The 18,833-nt window shown below is 48.9% G+C and overlaps 1 protein-coding gene across 1 annotated transcript; it reads left to right on the top strand.

The window, feature by feature from the left end:
- Positions 1 to 578: 578 nt before the first annotated feature.
- LOC137857347 (SITS-binding protein-like) lies at positions 579 to 18,371 on the top strand. The gene is made up of 14 exons (XM_068683678.1): positions 579 to 649; positions 2,574 to 2,764; positions 4,755 to 4,922; positions 5,685 to 5,817; positions 6,458 to 6,973; positions 9,087 to 9,258; positions 10,284 to 10,479; positions 10,703 to 10,853; positions 11,116 to 11,310; positions 11,926 to 12,194; positions 13,870 to 14,006; positions 15,547 to 15,668; positions 16,415 to 16,594; positions 17,790 to 18,371. The coding sequence occupies exons 5-14, from the start codon at positions 6,515 to 6,517 to the stop codon at positions 17,883 to 17,885; spliced, it is 1,977 nt and encodes a 658-aa protein (XP_068539779.1). The 5' UTR covers positions 579 to 649; positions 2,574 to 2,764; positions 4,755 to 4,922; positions 5,685 to 5,817; positions 6,458 to 6,514; the 3' UTR covers positions 17,886 to 18,371.
- Positions 18,372 to 18,833: the final 462 nt, after the last annotated feature.

Raw genomic sequence — 18,833 nt, 5'->3', positions numbered from 1 at the left:
CGACCATGAAGCTGCCGGGATGGGGAGGGAAGAAGGAACTTGGGGCTGTGAGGATGCAGACTTCGGCCTCGCTCACCGACCCCGAGCACTGGGGGCTGCAAACCCAGGCTGCCCCAAAACCCCTTTTGGATGTGGGCACACACCTGGCCCTTGCCCCGCGTCCCTGAGGGACCCCTTTTCCACGCCAGCTTGTGCTCCAGGTCTGTGCGGAGCCAGGAGGAGCAGAAACACACATTTTTCAGCATAAATTATCCAAAGTGAGGGAAGGGAGAGGGGCTGGCAGCTGGTGGGGCCAGCACACGCTTCTGCTCCCCCGGGGGTGGAGCGCAGCGGGGATCGCTGTCCCGAGCCAACCCCAGCGCTTTTCTACACCATCAGGAATTCAGAAAGGTTTTTTTGGCCAAAACCCTGGTGTATTTGCTGCCCGTGTTTCAGCCCCCTCTTGCTTGGCCCTGCTCGCCTGCTATAATTAGCAAGAAACCTCATTTGTTCAGCTGCTCTCCGGGAGGCCAGGGGGAGCTCATCAGGGCTGCTAATTGCTGGAAGCCTTTAGAGGCTCTCCACGAGCTTGAGGTATCCTCATGTGCTCCTGGCTGCTGTTGGAGGAGTTTCCTTTCTTGAGTACAGCATTTTGAGGGTGCCACAACAAGTAGGAGTGGGAAAAGTGTTGGTGGAGAGGGTGGTCTGCTCCTGGGGGACTAGGGATTGGGGGTAATGCAATGGGGCAGCCCCCAAAATCCTAAACTCCTCTGCAGGGGCTCAGGCAAGGGGAGGGAGAGGAAGGTCTCTGCCTTCCTTGGAGCAGGTCCTACAGCTTGCGGGGCTCAGGGAGGAGGATTAAACCCATGAATGCAGAGAGGAGGTGCCCAGACTCCCACGTTACAGCACCTTGGAGGTGCCTGGCTGTGTGGGAATGCTCAGCCTGCAGCCCCCTTCTTGCAGTAATGGGCAGTGCTATTGCAATAATATATAAGGCAATTTTGGGGGTGTAATCCTGAAGCATGGGGAGTGAAGGTTGCTACTTGACTTGCCTTGGAGTCACCCCAAAAAGGGGTGGGGGCAGGCTTCAGGGCTGCTTGATAATGCAGCTTAATGGAGCAGGGCGTCCCATGCTGATGCTCTGGACAAATGTTCCCAAGCTTTGCTGCACTGTTGGAAAATGCCAGCCCTCAGGAGACACGGGGGGGCCTGGAGGGCTGTCCTGCACCTGGGGGCCGTCAGTCCTTCCAGCCTGATGGCAGGGCTGTGATGGGAATCCGATGGCTGGGCCCTGTAGAGAAGAGCTGGAGAGTTTCAGCCTAATCATCCAAAAGGCATCTCCAGGGCAGTGATTCAATTTTGCAAGTGTGTAGGCTGCAAATCTGCTTACCAGATTTCTGGGAAGCTTGGAAGAGGCGAATAACACAGAAACATCCTTCCCAAAAGCTCCTCGCATGCTGGTCACCGACAGCACCTCCCAGGCACGCTGAGCCCCTTCAACATCCCTTTTGCACCCTCTGCCAATCCTTCCACCGAAGAAGTAGTGTGTGTGTGTGTGTGTGTGTGTGTACCACCTGGGCAGAGACCCTAAAGCATTTTTTTTCCCACTACGTTGTGCTTGGGTTGAGCAAGATGAGTTGTGTTTTTTTTTTGTTGTTTTTTTTTTGTTTGTTTTGTTTTTTGCATTGATGCTCCCAGTCTTGTGGTACCTTCTTCTCCACCCGCACACCCTGTGTGGTTTGGGGGAGTTTTCTGAAACATTAAGGAAACCAAAGGGCCCAAGGCTCAGCTTCAGCAGCCAAAGCCTTGCTTGGAAGGGTAAAACCATGCTTACATGGGGATGTGAAGTCTGATTGCAGCAGCAGGTGTGATCACCCCTTAGCAAGAGGCACAGAGTGAGCCCGTGGAGGGGGGAGCTGCTTTACGTTCATTGCATGCTCTTCATCATCATCAACCTCGTACTTTAAAAGAAAGGTTTGGATTTACTTTATGAAGTCTTTGAGAAATTGTTTGGCCTTGTGGCTTTGCCTGGAGAGCTGTGTGCATCTGGCCTCATGGCATCCCCAAATACACATAAGGGAGTGCGAAGCTGGTGGTGACATCTTCCAAGCAGGTGCTGGCTTTAGGCACCTGAAATAAATGCAGACTCTCTAATCCGTAATATTAATTTAAGTTCAGAGCAAACTGCGAGAGGCTGGGTCTTACAAAGTTCCCTGGCTTGAAGAGGCTTGGTCTGAATGCTTGGGGGCTGTTGGGTGCTGGAGCCTGGGGAGCAGGAAGACGAGCCCCCAGGAGGGTGGTTTCTCTCCCAGTTCAGGCAGACACAATGGAAAGGGGTAAGTAAAGAAATAAAACAGAAACAATAGTCCAGAGCCATCCTTTCTAAACTCTGCTGCTATTTATATGTCCGTGTTCTCACTGTGGGTTCTGCTGCTTGTTTTATTGCCATTACGAACTGCTGCCAAGTCGCTTGGGAGTTCGGGGAAATTCAGGACTGGTCTCCAGGGTCAAAACTTAGAGTTTCCGGTCATCAGAGGAGTTATATCAGCCTTTATTTCTTTTGTTTCCTTTATTCCTTTTAAACTGTTTGGTAGTTCCGAGTACTTTCTCCAGCTGAGCACAAGCCTCTGCAAGATGTGGAGACGCTCAGCACAGCCGAAGGCTTTTGCTGGCACTGAAAGGAAGGTCTGGGAACTGCAAGGGTGAAGAAAAGCCAAAAGAAAACACCCAGCACAGAGCATCAGCTCACATGTACCTGCCTGTGGTTTTACAGCATTTCTCCCAGGTCAGGAAAAGCAGATAAACCAGGGGGAGGTACTGAGGGGAGGGCAGGAGGATGGCTACAGATGTACTGTCCAGGTTTGCCTCCTTGTGCTCATCCCTATGCCTCTTATGTATAACTTTGGGGGAAAACGGGTGGGTTTTGGGGTGTAGGATTTCAGTAGGATACATCTCTGTGATGAGAGTGTGGTTGGAGCCTGGGGCATGCAGCTGCTCTCGCCTAGGGAAAATCACAGAGACACTGAGTCCTGGAGGTGCTCCGCTGCTCCCACCCTTCTTTTGTTCTAGGTAAACCCATGCATCTACTTCTATAGTTTTTCTTTAAAAAAATAATAATAAAAAAAATCTCCCATATAGACTGGGCGTGCTCCTGGGAAGCTTTGGCTGTGATTGCTGGCGCTCTGAAGCTGCAGGAAAATATTGATAGTAAGGGCTGGTCCTCACAAAGGACAAGCCTGTGCTCCTTACCCCATGAGCAAAGTCCCCACAGCTCCTCACGCTCTGTTTTCTGAGCCTGAAACATAACCATAGGACTTTAGATTGCCTGCAGCACCCCTTTCTATGGGACACACTGCAAGAAAGGACTCTCTTACGGGACGCTGATATGAAACATCAGTAGGAATAAATCTTATTCCCTGCTTTTTTGTTTGTTTGTTTGTTTTCCCAATTTATTTTCACCAGAAAGCATCATTGATTTTTTTTTTTTTTTTTTTTTTTTTTGAGCTGTCCTTATTGGTGCTGCTGCTGGGTTGAATATATTTCCCACCTCATCCCTTTCCTGGGCATCAGCAGCTGGAGGAGCCACATTCCCACCCTAAAGGCATTGTCAATCAAAGCTCTCAAGGTGGCACATATTAATCAGAGCCTTTGGGAAGCCCCCCATTAAAACAGCAAATTGGTGGTTTCCCAATATTAAAGCTTTTTTTTCTTTTCTTTTTTTTTTTTTTTTTTAAACCCACCATACACCTCCAAGCCTGTGCAAATTTGGTTGAGAGTAATAAGCAGCAACAGGATGAACTGGGCATGGCCTCAGGTGTTCTACCTCATTGGATGCAAAATGGGAAATTTAAAACCTTTTCAAAATCTACAAAGTTAGGAAAAGTGGGGAAGAATACCTCATTCTACAGAGGGGACATAAAGCTTCATAAAACCATACATCTCACTAACAGCATCCCACAGACTCGCTCTGCCTGAGTTTCTTTAATCCCCTCTTGGAGTGATTTGCCGTCTTTCAACTACCAGGATTTAATCGTGTGCCATGTGAGAGAGCTTTTCCCGGAGCTCGTCTCACTGCCAAAAGCATCACGGGTCACCCCCAGCACCTTGGGCACTGGGAAGCTGGGAATGGCTGATACCTGCCACGATTTTATGAAATTTTGGGGTTCCTATTGTGTCCCCATCCTTTTGGCTGGGGAATTCAGAGGCAAGAGCATCAGGGATCATGGACCTGTCCTAAAGATAATTTTTAACTTCTCTGTCCTGTTTCTGTATGGTTTGTTTTTTGTTTTTTGTTTTTTTTTTTTTTTGTTTTTTGTTTTTTATAGCTAAACAGTGCTTTCATAAGGGCAGAGGGATTTATAAAGTCTGATTATTAATAATAATAATAAAAAATGACAAATCCTATCCTAATAATTCAGCCAGCCCTGGTTTAGATTGTGACTGAACGACTCTGAATTGCCATCAGATTTTATTGACTTCCACTTGCTGCCTTTCTTCCAGCTTGTGGGACAGCATGAACAGCATAAGTCCAGTGATCTCAGTCTTAATGTCTTTGGTGGAAAAAGAACCACTTCCTCCTTTTTTTTTTTTTTAAATGCTTTTCCCTTTATTTAAACTAGCTTGGTCCATAACCTTGATTTATTTTATTTTATTTTATTTTATTTTATTTTATTTTATTTTATTTTATTTTATTTTATTTTATTTTATTTTATTTTATTTTATTTTATTTTATTTTATTTTATTTTATTGTCCTAATTCTCCCCATCTCCTTCCAGAAATCCCAACAAACTCCAGCTGGGAGAGCCGTTCCCTCTTCCTGTAGTGCTTGGTACCCAGCCCCACATCCATCACCCATTGCTTTGTTCCCACCCTCCTAATCTCAGGACCAGAGAGAGCAGATCCAGAATCCTGTCAGGATGGACACCACTGCCTTGGATCTTCAGGTGAGCCCCCCTCCTTCGTTTCTCCTCATCCTGGATCTGAACCTCCTTCCACCCTCAGGAGCCCAAGCCAGCAGCAGGGAGATGCTTGCCCTGGTGTCACCGACCAGTTTTTCCCCACCTCCCACAGTGGTACTGCCCAAAGTGAAAAGAAAAATTAATTTTGGAGTCTGTGAGTTGGGAGATGCATCTCCAAGGTTTTTTTTTTTTGGGTTGCAATGAAGGATTTTCCCAGGGGATTTGGCCACCTTGAGACCCTCCTTAAGAGCAACATTTCCTGGGGTGAGTAGTGCTGTTGTCTTTGGACCCGGGGCTTGGCGTTGGGTTTTTGGTGTTTTTTCTTTTTTTCCTGAGACCTGAGAGGACTTAAGGGGATGACAAGCATCTCATTTAACATGAGAAATGGGGAGAAAACCCCAATAATAATAATAATAATAGCAACAGTAAAATCAATCAGCAGAATGAGCAGCCTTAGCACTGGCATGGTTCATTTACGCATGGATCTGCAGGTGTGTACTAAGAGCTCACCCAGAGCCACCTCAATAACTGCTTAAAAAGGAAAAAGAGGGGAAAAAAAAAAGTTATTGCTGTATAAGCAAATGCTTGTTGAAAATATTTGTAAGACTTTCCCAGCTCCATTTCTTATGTAAAAAAACCTGCGGGGGCCCGGGGTGGGAAGCAGAGCAACATCTCGTCTTAGATAACACTGCTGGCTTTGCTTGGATCAAGTTGCCTGGGCTATAAAGGTCTCTGACGTGGCTGCAGGGCTGGGAGGAAAATTCCCCCTCGGGAAAGAGAAGCAAACCCTATAGCACCACAGAGAAATATCCGGGTGAAGCGCTCAGTCAGAGACGGTCGCCCCTGGGTACCGCCGGAGCATCCTTTAACCTGCCTTTAGGTAAAATAAAAATGTGTGCTTTTTGGGGGGGGGGGGGTTGGCAGGGGGATGCAGTGGGTGGGTGTGCAGAGCCAGGGGAGGCAGCACGTGGTCCCCCGACAGGGACAGCAGCACCAAAATCTGCATTATTGGCCCCGAAACAGAGTGTAACAGCCAGGAGAGGCAGACGATGGGGACAAGCTGGTGCCACCCCACCAGGTTGTCACTGCTGGTGTCCCTGTGCCCGCTTTGAGCATTGGGTTCCGGGTCTCTGAGCAAGGGCTCAGCCAGCACACCCAGATGAGTGGCTCTTCCCCTTGGGCTGTGCATTAATCAAATACTTTTCTAGACGAGGGGGAAGGAGAATGGAAAACTGGTGTCCTGTTACGGGGTCACTTTTCCAGTCCTCCCCCCGGCTCCAAGCACCCCGGCAATATTTTTTCAGCCCCCCCTGGATATTTACAGCAGCTTTGCGAGACAAGGGGAGCTGCGTGGCAAGGCAGAACCCTGAGCCCTGCGGAGCCCTAGCCCTGTCCCCCTCCCCTCCGGCGGCTGAATTTCGGTGCTGCAGAGCACTGGGAGGCTGCGGGAGGGATTTCTCTTACCTTCAGGGTCACTGCGAAGCCTTGCAGCTTAATTTTAACTCTTCACATTCTTTCAGAGCCATCCAAGAGGATTTTCCTTCTTACAAGGGAGAGGAAGCAGCATCCCTTGCACCATGCCCATCGCTCGCCCCGCTGGCCGAATCCCCGAAGCTGCCTGGACCTCGGGCTTGAGGGAGATGACAGAGCCCTGGAAAGGTGCCTTGGGCTGCCTCGGCGTGGCTGTCTTCTTTGCCATGACCATCGGCATCATCTCCTGGCAGGCCCTGGAGCAGTCACCGGAGGAGTGGGTGCTGCGGGGCCGGGCGGGAGGGGTGCTGTGGGAGCGCCGCCGGGGTGCCCTGCTCCTACGGGCACTGCCCAAGGGGCAGCCGGTGGTCGTGATTGCCGTGGGTGGCGTGCCTGCGGCTGAGCCACCCCCTCCACGGGACCGGTGCTGGCAGGACGGAGGCCAGTTCTGCTACGCATGGGAGGAGGAGGCTGAGCTCCGGCTCTCCCTCGAGCCCCCGCCAGCCCCCGGCACCGAGTGCTACGGCGTCCGCTGGACCCCGCTGCGCCCCGACGTGATGCTGAAGGTACTGGGGATCCCCCACTCCATGCCCTCTTTCTTCACCAAACTAGCCCAAATATCAAGGATTTGGCCCAAATTGTAATATTTCCCTAGCGCAGCTTATGGGGTTATCCCTGATCTTGCATGGCTGGAGAGTGCTGGGTGGGAAAAAGTCCCCCTCCAGAAGTCTTGTGCCCCGATGCTGAGCACCCAAAGTACCGAAGGGACTGCCACCACCTCCTCCCAGTGCTGTGTGTGTATGGAGACCAAATAAGTAATTGCTGGAGTGAGAAGTGGCGAGGGGACATGGGGAAAGCTCGGGAAGCTCCCTGCCAACCCCAGGAACAATGCGGCATCTCACGGCGCCCGTGCTCCTGCTGGGATGACAATTTATGGAGAGTTTTCGTTCACATGCTTTTTCCTTTTTGGCACTAAATGGCCTTATTTCATGCTGGCGGATGGTGCCTGAGCGCAACCAATCGTCCTGTGCTAACATCAGCTTGTGTTCGTTTGGGAGGTCTCGAGGGGATGAGCAAGAATAGATTTTCTTCCCCCATTAAAAAAATAATAATAAAATAATAACAAAACTATTGGAAAATATGATGTGGGGAAAGTTAAGTGTTAAGAACAGCTTTTTTTTCCCCCCCCTCTCCCAGCTGGTGTAACTGGTTCAGCTGACACCCGTGCAGCTATTCTGGGCCTCCAGCATTTCCACTTTAATAATTTACATCTCCCCTCCCTGCCCCTTGTCGAGACGTTAACCTCTCTCTGCCCCTGCAGCAGTAGCAAGCTCTGGGAGTATCCTTGGTGGTGGTGGGGTGGGAAGTGGTACCAGGGCCAGGACAGGCATGGGGGCCGTCTCTGCTCACCCGAAACCCCTCCAGGTTTCAGGGGGGCCCGTCCCTGCACGTGGAGTCACACGGGAGGCTAAGTCCTGCTGATCCCCTGCTCTGGCAGAGAAGGGAAACCCTCAGGGGCTTTGGAGCACTGGGCAGCACGCAACAGCAGACCTGTGGGAAGGTTTCCTTCCCTCCCTCCCTCCGCAAGCTGGAGAAGCAGGCCCCATGAACCTAACGACATTCAACAAGGCCAAGTGCAAGGTGCTGCACCTGGGTCGGGGCAATCCCAGACAGGAGCACAGGCTGGGAGAAAAACTCACTGAGAGCAGCCCTGCAGAGAAGGACCTGGGGGTGCTGGTGGACAAAAAGCTCAGCAGGACCCAGCAGTGTGTGCCTGCAGCCCAGGCGGCCACCTGCATCCTGGGCTGCATCACCTGAGGGGTGGCAGCAGGGCAGCGAGGGGATTGTCCCCCTCTGCTCTGGCCACAAAGATGCTCGGAGGGCTGGAGCACCTCTCCTATGGAGAGAGGCTGAGAGAGCTGGGGATCTTCAGCCTGGAGAAGAGAGAGCTCTGGGGTGACCTCACTGCAGCTTTTCAATACTTATAGGGGGCTTATAAAAGCGGAGAGCAACTTTTTGCTCATTCATATAATGATAGGACAAGGGGAAATGGTTTTAAACTAAAAGAGGGGAGATTTAGATTAGAGGTTAGGAGGAAATGCATTACTCAGAGGGTGGTGAGGCACTGGCACAGGCTGCCCAGAGAAGCTGTGGATGCCCCATCCCTGTAGGTGTTTAAGGCCAGGCTGGATGAGGCGCTGGGCAACCAGGGAAAGGAGGAGGGAAATCCGCTACCTTTGGCTTTAAATGAGAAAGTTAAAACTTTTGTGGTCTTCAAAGTGAACAAGATATGTAAATTCCACTCTTGATTTTTGTTTTGTAATTTCTTTTATCTTCCTGCTCTTACACCACTCAATAACTAATCAACCTGCAGGTTGCAGAAGAGTATTTATGCAGAATTTCAGCATTTTTTTTTTTTCATACCTAAAAGCCCAGCTCTTTTCTTGTGGAGGAAAAGCCTAAAGCCAAATATCTTCTAGCAGGTCAGATGCAGAAAGCAAAAAACAAGCAGCCACCAATTCATGCAGAAAACACCTAAATCTCAGGGTTTGGGCATTTTTCTTCCTGGAAGAAGGTGCTGTGCCAATGCTGCAATAGCAGGCAGGGGTTTGCATCTTATAATGCAACACGTTCATGTATTTGTCCCCATGCTGAAACATTTCTCTCTTCCTGCTGCAGGATTGCTTCTCCATGGCCAATATCTCCTGGTACGGAGGGGCAAGCATCCGTGACCAGCATTGGCCGTTCAACAGTGCTGATAGCCCAGCACAGCCCTTTGTCAGCGGAGATTTTGGCAAAAACCCCACTGGATATGGCCCTGTGCTAGAAAGATACTTCCTAGGATCAACAGGTATCTGCCTCATTTCCCATTTTTCCCAATTTCCTATGGCTTTAATCATTGCCTCTACCTATCCCTCCCCTCATCTACAAGGCTGTTGAAGAGCAGGGTAGATAACTTGGAGATTATAATATATTTTATAAATGGGATAACAGCTAGCATGAGTAGATGAGGGATGGATCCCAAACCGCCCTATCTCTGTGGGAAAAGCCAGTGTGTTGAACCTTGGCTGCATTTTACAACTCAGTGCCTTCCTCTCTGGAAAATGGGGTTTTACCCAGGTTACCCCAGGTAAATCCCTTGCTCTTGGCATGTCTTTTTTGGGCAAATTCATCTCCCCCTTCTAGTGAGACTAGAAGTCTCTGGTGAGACGGAGCAGGATGGGTGCAGCTCCCTCACTGCCTGCTCCCCTGGCTGGCACCATATAAAACACACACAACTTTTGGCATCCAAATTTCCAGCCTAGAAGTAAGAAGCTGAGGGGTGGCGTAGTCCAGAATAATTTTGTCAATGATGTCCCAACCTTGAGCAGGATTTTACACACCTGTCTACCATGGGTGTAAATTCCTCTTGGGTGGCTTCACACTGAGCTCATGGGTCCCCAGTACTGCTGTGGGATGCTGGAATGAATCAAACTGCCATTGATTTCCACTTTAGGGTGGATATTTGGATTATTTCCCAGCGTTCCAAACTCCAGATATTTCCTCCAAATCATCAGTTGTCCTGAAAATCCCCTGTGGCTATGTTTTTGGAAAGAAGCCGAAGCTGCTGCCTGAGCTGAATACAGAGCAAAAAGGCAAGAAATGGTGCAAATCAAAAGGGCTTTTAAGGGCTGGAGGCTAAAAATGAGTAGTGGAAGTGAAGAGCTGGATATTCTTGCATGGTCGGGGCAATCCAGGGGAATTTATTTTTCCAGGGAGTGGAAAAAATTCCAGGGAGTAGCTGGACTCTGCCTGCGTGTCCTCATGGCCACCAGCACGAGGATGTGGAGGCAACAGGAGCCAGCCATCGCTTTTTCCCTTCTTTTCACCCCAAAGGAGTGACAGTAACGGTGGCACCTGATGTGCCCTTCGTCCTTTCGCTGGAGAGCAACCAGCATTTCTGCCTGGGTAGTGCCGGGGTCCCCCTGCAATACCTCCTCTGCATCAGTTCCGATGTGGCCACCGCGCACCGGCACGTGGGCACTCAACTGGTGGAGCCAGCACGGGTGCTGCCGGATACGGCCCTCCTGGGGTAAGCTGCTCCCTCCATCCCTGGTGCCACATTGCTTTCCAAGCCCTAATTAGTTAAAATAAATAAATAAATAATAATAATAAAAAATCTTGCTGCTTTATCTCATCTGCTGCCATAGGTAGGGCAGTGATGCTTTTTGCTTGCCTGTCTCCATCCCCTTGTGCTGAATGTCTTGTGTCAGAGCGAGATGCAAACTCTTCCCCCCGTTTTCTCCATCACACAGGTCTCCCATCTGGCACTATTATGGCCCGGTGGGCTCAGCTGCCAAAATTAAGCGGGGTTTGAGGTCGCTCACCAGGAGACTGAAGCGGCACCAGCTTCAGGAGGGGGTCCTGGCCCTGGGCGAGCGCAGCACTGCCACTCTCGCTGCCGCGGTATGTCCCTTCCTGCCAGCCCATATGCTCAAAATGCAAGCCAAGAGCACCCTTAAACCCCTCTAAAAGGGGGGTTAATTAGATTTCTTGAAAGTGCAAATGCACCTATTTTGTGGGGTGGGGAGTTTATTGGTGCGCCATGAGCATCCCTTCCCTGGGACAGGATGCTTGGTTTGGGGTTTTGCCTGTGGATCTGGTGACACTGAACTCAGAGGCTTTGCCACTCCCATTAAACACATTTTTCCACCTTGCTTCCTCACAGGAATACGTGTCCATGGAGCAGAGGAGGAGGCGCAGCTCAGCCCATGCCTGGGACCCTGCATTGATCAACCCCCTGCAGCTCTCCATCACGCTGTCCCCCTACACCAGCATCGCCTCCCCGCTCTTCCTGCGCTCACTGAGGGACAACGAGGCCAGCTACTGGCTGAGCCTGCAGCCTCGCTTCGGGGGCTGCTTGGTATGGGACATGGCCCCCCACCTGCACATTAACCCCGTTTGTGAAATTAAAGCTGAATAAATACTCCCCACCCACAGCTCGGGACAGCCCTTCAGTCTCCTGGTGAGGTCGCTCACCAGGAGACTGAAGTGGCACCAGCTTCAGGAGGGGGTCCTGGCCCTGGGGGAGCGCAGCACTGCCACTCTCGCTGCCGCGGTATGTCCCTTCCTGCCAGCCCATGTGCTCAAAATGCAAGCCAAGAGCACCCTTAAACCCCTCTAAAAGGGGGGTTAATTAGATTTCCCCTGCTTGGGGCAAACCCCGTGGCTGTGGGCAAAGTGTAGGGGAGCAGCTTTCCTCCTGCTCTGCAAAGAAGCCGCTTTTGAATTTCCACTGCCGAAAGATGTTTCAAAAAGTCACCAGCTTGCAGAAAGTAGCTCGATGCTTTATGTTTCCCCCCCGCTTTTTTATAGTCATTTGATGATCCACCAGTTTGCCACCCACTGGGGGATTTTTGGGGAGCAGAGTTCTTTTCACTTTCACGCATTGCAAACTGTGGCGCCATCCACCCTCCAGCCTAGGGGGTTGGCAGGATATTTGAAGGGTCTGACCCATGTTTTCCACCCTTTTCTGCAGGTCCCACTGCTGACCACATGGAAGGGACGCCTCTGTGCCCGCCTCAACGTCACCAGCGAGGCGGCGCTCAGCTGGTACCTGGCCCGTGCCCGGGCCCTGCGGCGGGCACTAGGGGCCACGTATGTGGTCTTTGAGGGTGCCGAGGGCAATGTCTTCCTGGAGCAAGCCATGTCCCCTCCTGCTGAGCTGGCTGGTGACCGATATGCTGGGGCACTGGCAGCAGCGCTGGCCACACTGGGGAATGCCACGGTCATCAGCGCTGGTGCCAGGTGGGTTGCAGTGAGAAGATGCTTGGGATGATGCTTTAAGTGTGCCCTCAGGATGCTGCATGTGTGTGGAGATCTTGCTCTCATGTCTCCTCTTCTAACATGTTATTTTTCAATATTCTAGAGCTTAAAATTCTGAAATGAAATGATGTTTAACTGTATTAATGCCAGATGCAATAAAAATGCATCTCATGGTTCATGGGCATTCAAGCTTCAGGATGCTGCCTCTGCTGCAGGATGGAGGTGAGCCCTGCAGTCATGACCAAATCCTCATGTTGGCAGTGGCTTATGGTGCCAAATGGCTGCAAAATTTCTGACTTTTCATGCTTGCATAGCCCATAGCAGTATTAACTTATTAATAGTTGAAATTATGCCTTGAGACTTTTTTTCCCCCCACTATTGTGATGGTTAGCAGATGGGAAGGCTAACTTTGCAAAAGGCTTCCTGCAAAATGGAAAGCAAGGCTAATAGGAAATGGCTAATTCCATGTTTTGTGCAATGAATTTATGGTGAACTGCATGAGAAAGCAACTTCAAGTTAGTTAATTTTCAGAGAGAAAGGGGGGTTTCATGTGCTGAGGCACTGACAGGCCAGCAGCTGCTGGGGATGTGGATGGCTCCTGCTCAACCATCTGCGAGTCAGTGGTGCAAAGAGGCACTTCTCTAAGCATTTTTAGCCCATCTGGGACCGTACCTTTTGTGGTGGGCAGTTTTCATACCAGAAGTGTTTCATAAACCCTCATGTCAGCCTGTCTCCTAAGATGAAAGCGGAGACTTTTGGGGAGTCAGCAAAATGGACATGAGGTCAATGAAGAATCCAAGCTGTGGGAGCAGACGGACTCAGGGCTAAACTCTACTTGGCTAGATGAGCTCCAGACTATTTTTAAGCCAAGGCTTGCCATGAAGGTTTGGACGTGATCCTTTTTGGCTGCCAGAAATGCAGTGGCAGGGGGCTGCTTCCAATATTAGGCTGCTCAGGGGCATGACCCACCGCACCACCAAGGAAACCCTAGGCATAGAAATGCTACTTAGAAAAAAAAATAATAAAAATGAAATAGTAATTTAAAAAAATGGGGGGGGGGGGGGGGGGAGGGAGAAAAATAATGTTTTCCTATGGCAGATGGACAAAAGCGGTCAAGAATGACAGCCGCTCAATGCAAAACACATGATCATGAGTGAAAGCCAAGAGGAGAAATCCTCCCTGCAGGATGCATCTCAGTGGGGTTTATGCTTTGGATTTGGGGCCCTGCATGGGGCCAAGGCTGAGGGTGCTGTTGGGATACCTTGGTTGATGTCTTGGCTATGTTTGTGGGGAGTGTTTTCCCATCAGGACTGGCGTAGCCATGTGTAGAGTAGGAAGGGAAAGTTTACAGCCCATGGCTGCAAGGTGGGTCACCAAATGTGGACCTCATGGGGTCAAGCCAGGAGAAGGAAATCTTTGAATCTGGGGATTTGGGAAAAGGTTCCAGAGGAAGGAGGTGGACTGGGGTGGCCAAATGAGATGGGGCAGGCTCAGTGGGTAGGAGTCTTAGTGGGGAGCACTGACCTCCCTTCCACAGAGGTCCCTGGTGGTCAAGGAACCCACATCTGACCACAGAGTCTGCTGAGACAGCCGGAAATCTTAACATTTCTGCTCTGGTCCTTCTAAAAACAGCAGGTTTGTGCTTGTTTCCCCACAGATCTAGTCACCTACCACTCTTCGTCCAGATGAGCCCACGGCGCTCAGACTGGAGCCACGCGGGCCTAAAGGGGATTATCCCCTCTGCGCTGCACTACAGCCTGCTGGGCTACAACTTCTTCATCCCTGATGCAGTGGGTGAGGACTTCTTTCCTTCTTTGCTCCCCGTTGCTGTCTTTGCTCTGTTTTTTTGTTTGTTTGTTTGTTTTTGCGGCACTTTTTCAGGCAAGAGGAGCACAGGCTTTAGGGTGCTATAGGGACGCTTCAAACGTTTTGTTCCCAGGATCCAGTTTTGATTTGATTGAGGGTTACTAGGGGAATCGACCGGGGAACTGAAAACAAAAAAACACATTGTAAATCTTAACAGGCAGCCAGCTCTCTGGGGATGCCCTTCGTGGAGCTCCTTAACCGCATGTGGAGGGCAGCCCGCTGCCTCTTGCAGCTTTTCTTGGGCTAAAACTGTGACAAAAGCAAGGAGGGAGCCAACCGCTGGCAAACAGCATGCCTGGGCTCTCAGATGGGGAAATAAATATTCCTAAAATGCCAGCAGCCACAATCAAAGTTTATATTTCTGCTCTGGAATATGATGGCATGAGACATCCTTCAACAACAACAGGAAAAAAAAAATATAGAAGTTGAGAAACACTCGTGTAATGAGGGCTGATGAGCGGCTCGTTTTGCCTCTCTTCTTGGAGGAGGCAGTGTTATTTGTTTGAACCTTGCCACAAGCACACGAGTCATCGCAGGGGCTGCACATGGAGATGATCAAAGCCAGCAGAGCTGCAGACAACCCTGAAAAAAAAAAGTGGTGTTGAGCAATTTTCAGTTTGCTATTTTTAGCTGGTTTTCCTTAGAAAACAAGGCTTGGGCAATCATGGCATGTCACTGCTGCCCTGAGGAGATGTTGAGTCTGTTGGCTTTTGTCAGTGGGACAAAGTATGAGAGACCAGGGCTCCATCCCTGCAAGGGATGTCTTTGGGCCTTGTTTCATGGGATACCAACAGCATCGTGTCTTTCTTCCCATTTGGGGACAAATTCACTTTGTGCCTTTCTGAGGACTGTTGGATTTTTCCAACCTGCCCTTCCCTGTTGGTACTGGCTGTGTTCTGGTGAAGCAAATTTTTAGGGTTTCTTACTGTCTCCCCTCTACCTGTCTCGTTCATTTAGGTTATACTATCAAGTCTTACCTGACTAGCATCCTTTGCTTGGGTATAATGGCATCACCTACGCTTTAGTGATCCCGGTTTAATCCTAGCATGGGATCTGGGCGCAATATTGTACTGCCTGCTTTTCCCCTTGAATATCACATTGTGACAGCCTCAAGAGACTGGAGTATTTTTCCATGATGCACATCAAAGTGGCAGAAAAATCCATTATATTCCCAACACTTTTCATTTGCAAGAGGAGAAAGCCCTTTTTACGATGTTCTGCTAAAATTTAGAAACTGTCTCCTGGTACATCATCCCCAGCATGAGCCCTATCAAACATCTATCTCCAGCCATTTCAGGATGTTTAATTGGGGAACAAAGGAAGAAAAAACACATGGGTGGGGATACAGCTTCTCTTGCATTGGGGTTGTGTGTCCTGCTTGCATCAAGAGCAGATGGCTTTGAGCTGTCCAGCTGTCCTGTGAGGGGATGTCCCCAAGAGGCTTTTCTCTGCTCCTTGTCCCTGGCAGGAGGCAGCCTGGCTGGTGATGCCCCAGGGGACCAGGAGCTGTACGTGAGGTGGCTGCAGATCGTGACCTTCCTCCCCGTGATGGCCTTCAGCACTCCACCCTGGCTCTGCTGCGACACCTGGGTATGTATCCCCCTGTCCTGAGGAGGAGGAGGAGGGTACATCCATCCTTTAGGGGATAACCCCCCTCCCAAAGCCACTAAAATTCCCATGGGGGAAACCTGGGGCTAAAATCCACTGTCCTACTCATGCCACCCACAAAATCCTGCTCTGTGCCCCCAGCGACCTCATCGCTGTCCACTCTCAACATTTTTTTTGCTACAAAATTCTTGTGAATTGATGCAGCTTTGTGCTTAGGCTATGTGTAATGGCATGACTGGTACCTACAGCACCTCTGGGTATGACAGTGATTGTCACATGTGCCCCTGCTTCCCTTTTGCTGATGGAATTGCTTAATTATAGTTTGATCAAATAGTTTATATTGTATGAGAGTGAAGCCTGTAGATTTGCCATAAAGACCTGTTTCAGTGGTTGAATGCATTTTCCTGGGGATGTCTCCTTTTGGGCATTAAAGGAAGAAGGTGATTCCTTAAAAAATCATGAGGAAGGATGTGGGGAATGCCATCGTATCTCTTTACTAGCAGCAAAAGAGTTGTTTGTTTTGGTTAAGGATATCAGCACTCTGGAGGATATCACCCACCAGCTGATGTCCTCAGCTTTTATATTGAAATGGGTAAAAATCAACCATATCAACCACCTTTGGCTGACATCAGGATCTTGCAGTTCAGCGATTTCTCTCCCTAAGGAAATGCATGTATTGTTTTTCCATATTTTTGGGGTGAAGGGATTGCCATGTATCTCTCATGCAGGTCCTGAACCTTACCCGGCAGTGCATACAGAGGCACCGGGACTTGGTGGTGCCGCTCATCCTAAAATACAGCGAGGAGTGGCTGCATTTGGGGTACCCCATCTTCCGCCCGGCGTGGTGGCTCAGCCCAACAGACCCAACCGCTTTCACCATCGAGGATGAATTTCTCATTGGAGATGAGGTGGGGAATGTGGAGACAATTCTCCCAAAGGGGTAACATGGGGGGAAGCATAATCCTCTGTGAATTGCAGCAACATTTTGTGCTGCCTTTGCATAGGGATGCGGCCAAGGAGGGGACACAGTCTCCTAAAAAATATCCAAAACTCAAAATCGAAGTTCATCAGCAGTGAGTTTGTAGTTTTAACATCAGGGCAGCTTGTGTTGCAGAGTTATCTTCTCAGGTCCTGCTTGCTGCCTCTGGTAGATACTGTGATATAGGATTTCCAAGCTTGAGTTTCTTAACACAAATTCTTCAGGTTCATTGTATATGTTGTTTTTTGGATGTTTATTTTTTTAAGGAAACTTTCCCTCACTGCAGGAAATTGTTAAAATATCTTTCTGTTTCTCTTTTAAAGTAAAAATCAAAATCAGGTAGGATGTTTTAAAACATATAAATCCTTAGCACAAGTGAATTTGAGTGGCATTGTGCAGAAGAGACATTTCTGTCCTGATGCCCTGTAGGGTGCATATCCAGGTTGTAACTGCAAGCAAGCTAAAGCTTAGCTACTTCCCCCAAAATCACTCAAAATGAAGAATCCCTGATGTAATCAAAATGGTCTGGTCTGTGTTAGCCTGTGTTAGATTTCCAGTAAAATACTGCAAAATCATCTCTCCCTGGAGATGCCGAACTATGGTTTGGCTGAAAGCTCCCGAAATACGGTAAAATATCAGGTCTGCTCTGTCAGTATTGCAGGGCCAAGCACTTCTGATAAAGTGTCATGTGAGGCCAGCAAAATCTTGTCTGATTTCACTTCAAAAGGAGCCTGAGCTGGCAGGGGAGGAATCCAGACGGGGATGTTTTGACTTCCAGGATGACTTGGGAAGTTGGAAGAACTGAAATGTGCTCCAAAACCTGCCTGGTGCCATTTGGAGTGCCACTAATAATTAATTACTGGAAGGTGGTGGTTATTACATAAGGTGGTTCTGTCCTGGCGTGGTTTGAGGCAAGGCTAAGCATTAGGATGCTGGGATAAACCTTTTGAGCATTGATCTGGATGTAAGCATCTGCTGCAGGGAGCTCAGAAACATGGCTTTGTGCTATCACCATCATATTCTGGCATCTGAGCTGTCTCCCACACCTTTTTGAGGAGTAACTCTGAGGTGGGAGGATAGCCCTGCTTTGAAATCCACGTGTTTTTTTTTTTTTTTTTTTTCAGGTGGATTTGTACATTTATTACAGCCAGATCTCTGTAGTCCACATGTCTTGGCAGCATACTTACAACCTGTTGAATCCTTCCAGCACAAGATGTTGAAATGTAATGGCAAAGAGACAAGTGGCACTCGGTCAGCAAAAAATTATCAGCACATGCAGCATCACTTCCCATCAGCACTGTCTGCCTGGCAAAACTGGATATTGCAAGAGACTGGGAAGCCAGGTCATGCTCCAAACATATCTATAAAGGCCACAAGGGTCCAAAACTGTCCCCTAAAGGGAGCTAAACACCACATTGCCTCCTTTGGGGTAATGCTGCTCAAGGAGCATTGATGTACAGTGTGGGGATTGACCAAGACCTCAAAAAGCAGATTTAAGAATGAATGATGCATACATTTCTTACACTATTTCTGCTTTTTATCCTTTATTTTTTCCATTATTGGCTTTCCTGGAGTTTTATTTTTATCTTTTCATTCTCTCTTTCTTCACCATGTGCATTCAGTACAGCACAAATGCAAACAGCAGCTTTAAATTTAAGCCAAAGTGGCTGATTTATTCCCCCCCTCCCTTTTTTTGTTCAGTTTTCCTTTTCAGAAAGCCTGTGTTTTCCTTGAAAAAGGCTTAATTTAGGGCTCTGAAAACCTCTTTCAGTTTCTGAAGTAAAATAATTTATCAAGTATAAATATCCTCAGAATACTGAGACCTTTTTTTTGTTGTTTTGTTTTGTTTGTTTCAGTAAAGGGTGAAAAAGCCCTCACGAACCCCTTCTTCCTATATAGAGAACTCCAGCAACGGGATAGTCTTTCCCACAATTTGAAGGGGAAAAAAATCTGTAAAGTTCATTGGGGACTGTATTACCCTGACTAAGCCACTGTAGAGGAGCAAACAGAACACGCTTCTCCTTATGACACATCTCCAAATGGGACTCACTGATTTGTGACACAAAAGGACATTTTTAATGCTTTTACTTTTTTTATTTTTTTATTATTATTTTTTTAATGCTTTTTATGCAATTGCCCATGTACTAAGGCCACGAGCCAGGACTTCC

The sequence above is a fragment of the Anas acuta genome, chromosome 5, assembly GCF_963932015.1.
Source record: "Anas acuta chromosome 5, bAnaAcu1.1, whole genome shotgun sequence".
Classification (NCBI taxonomy): Eukaryota; Metazoa; Chordata; class Aves; order Anseriformes; family Anatidae; genus Anas; species Anas acuta.
This window is presented reverse-complemented; position numbering and strand designations above follow the sequence as displayed.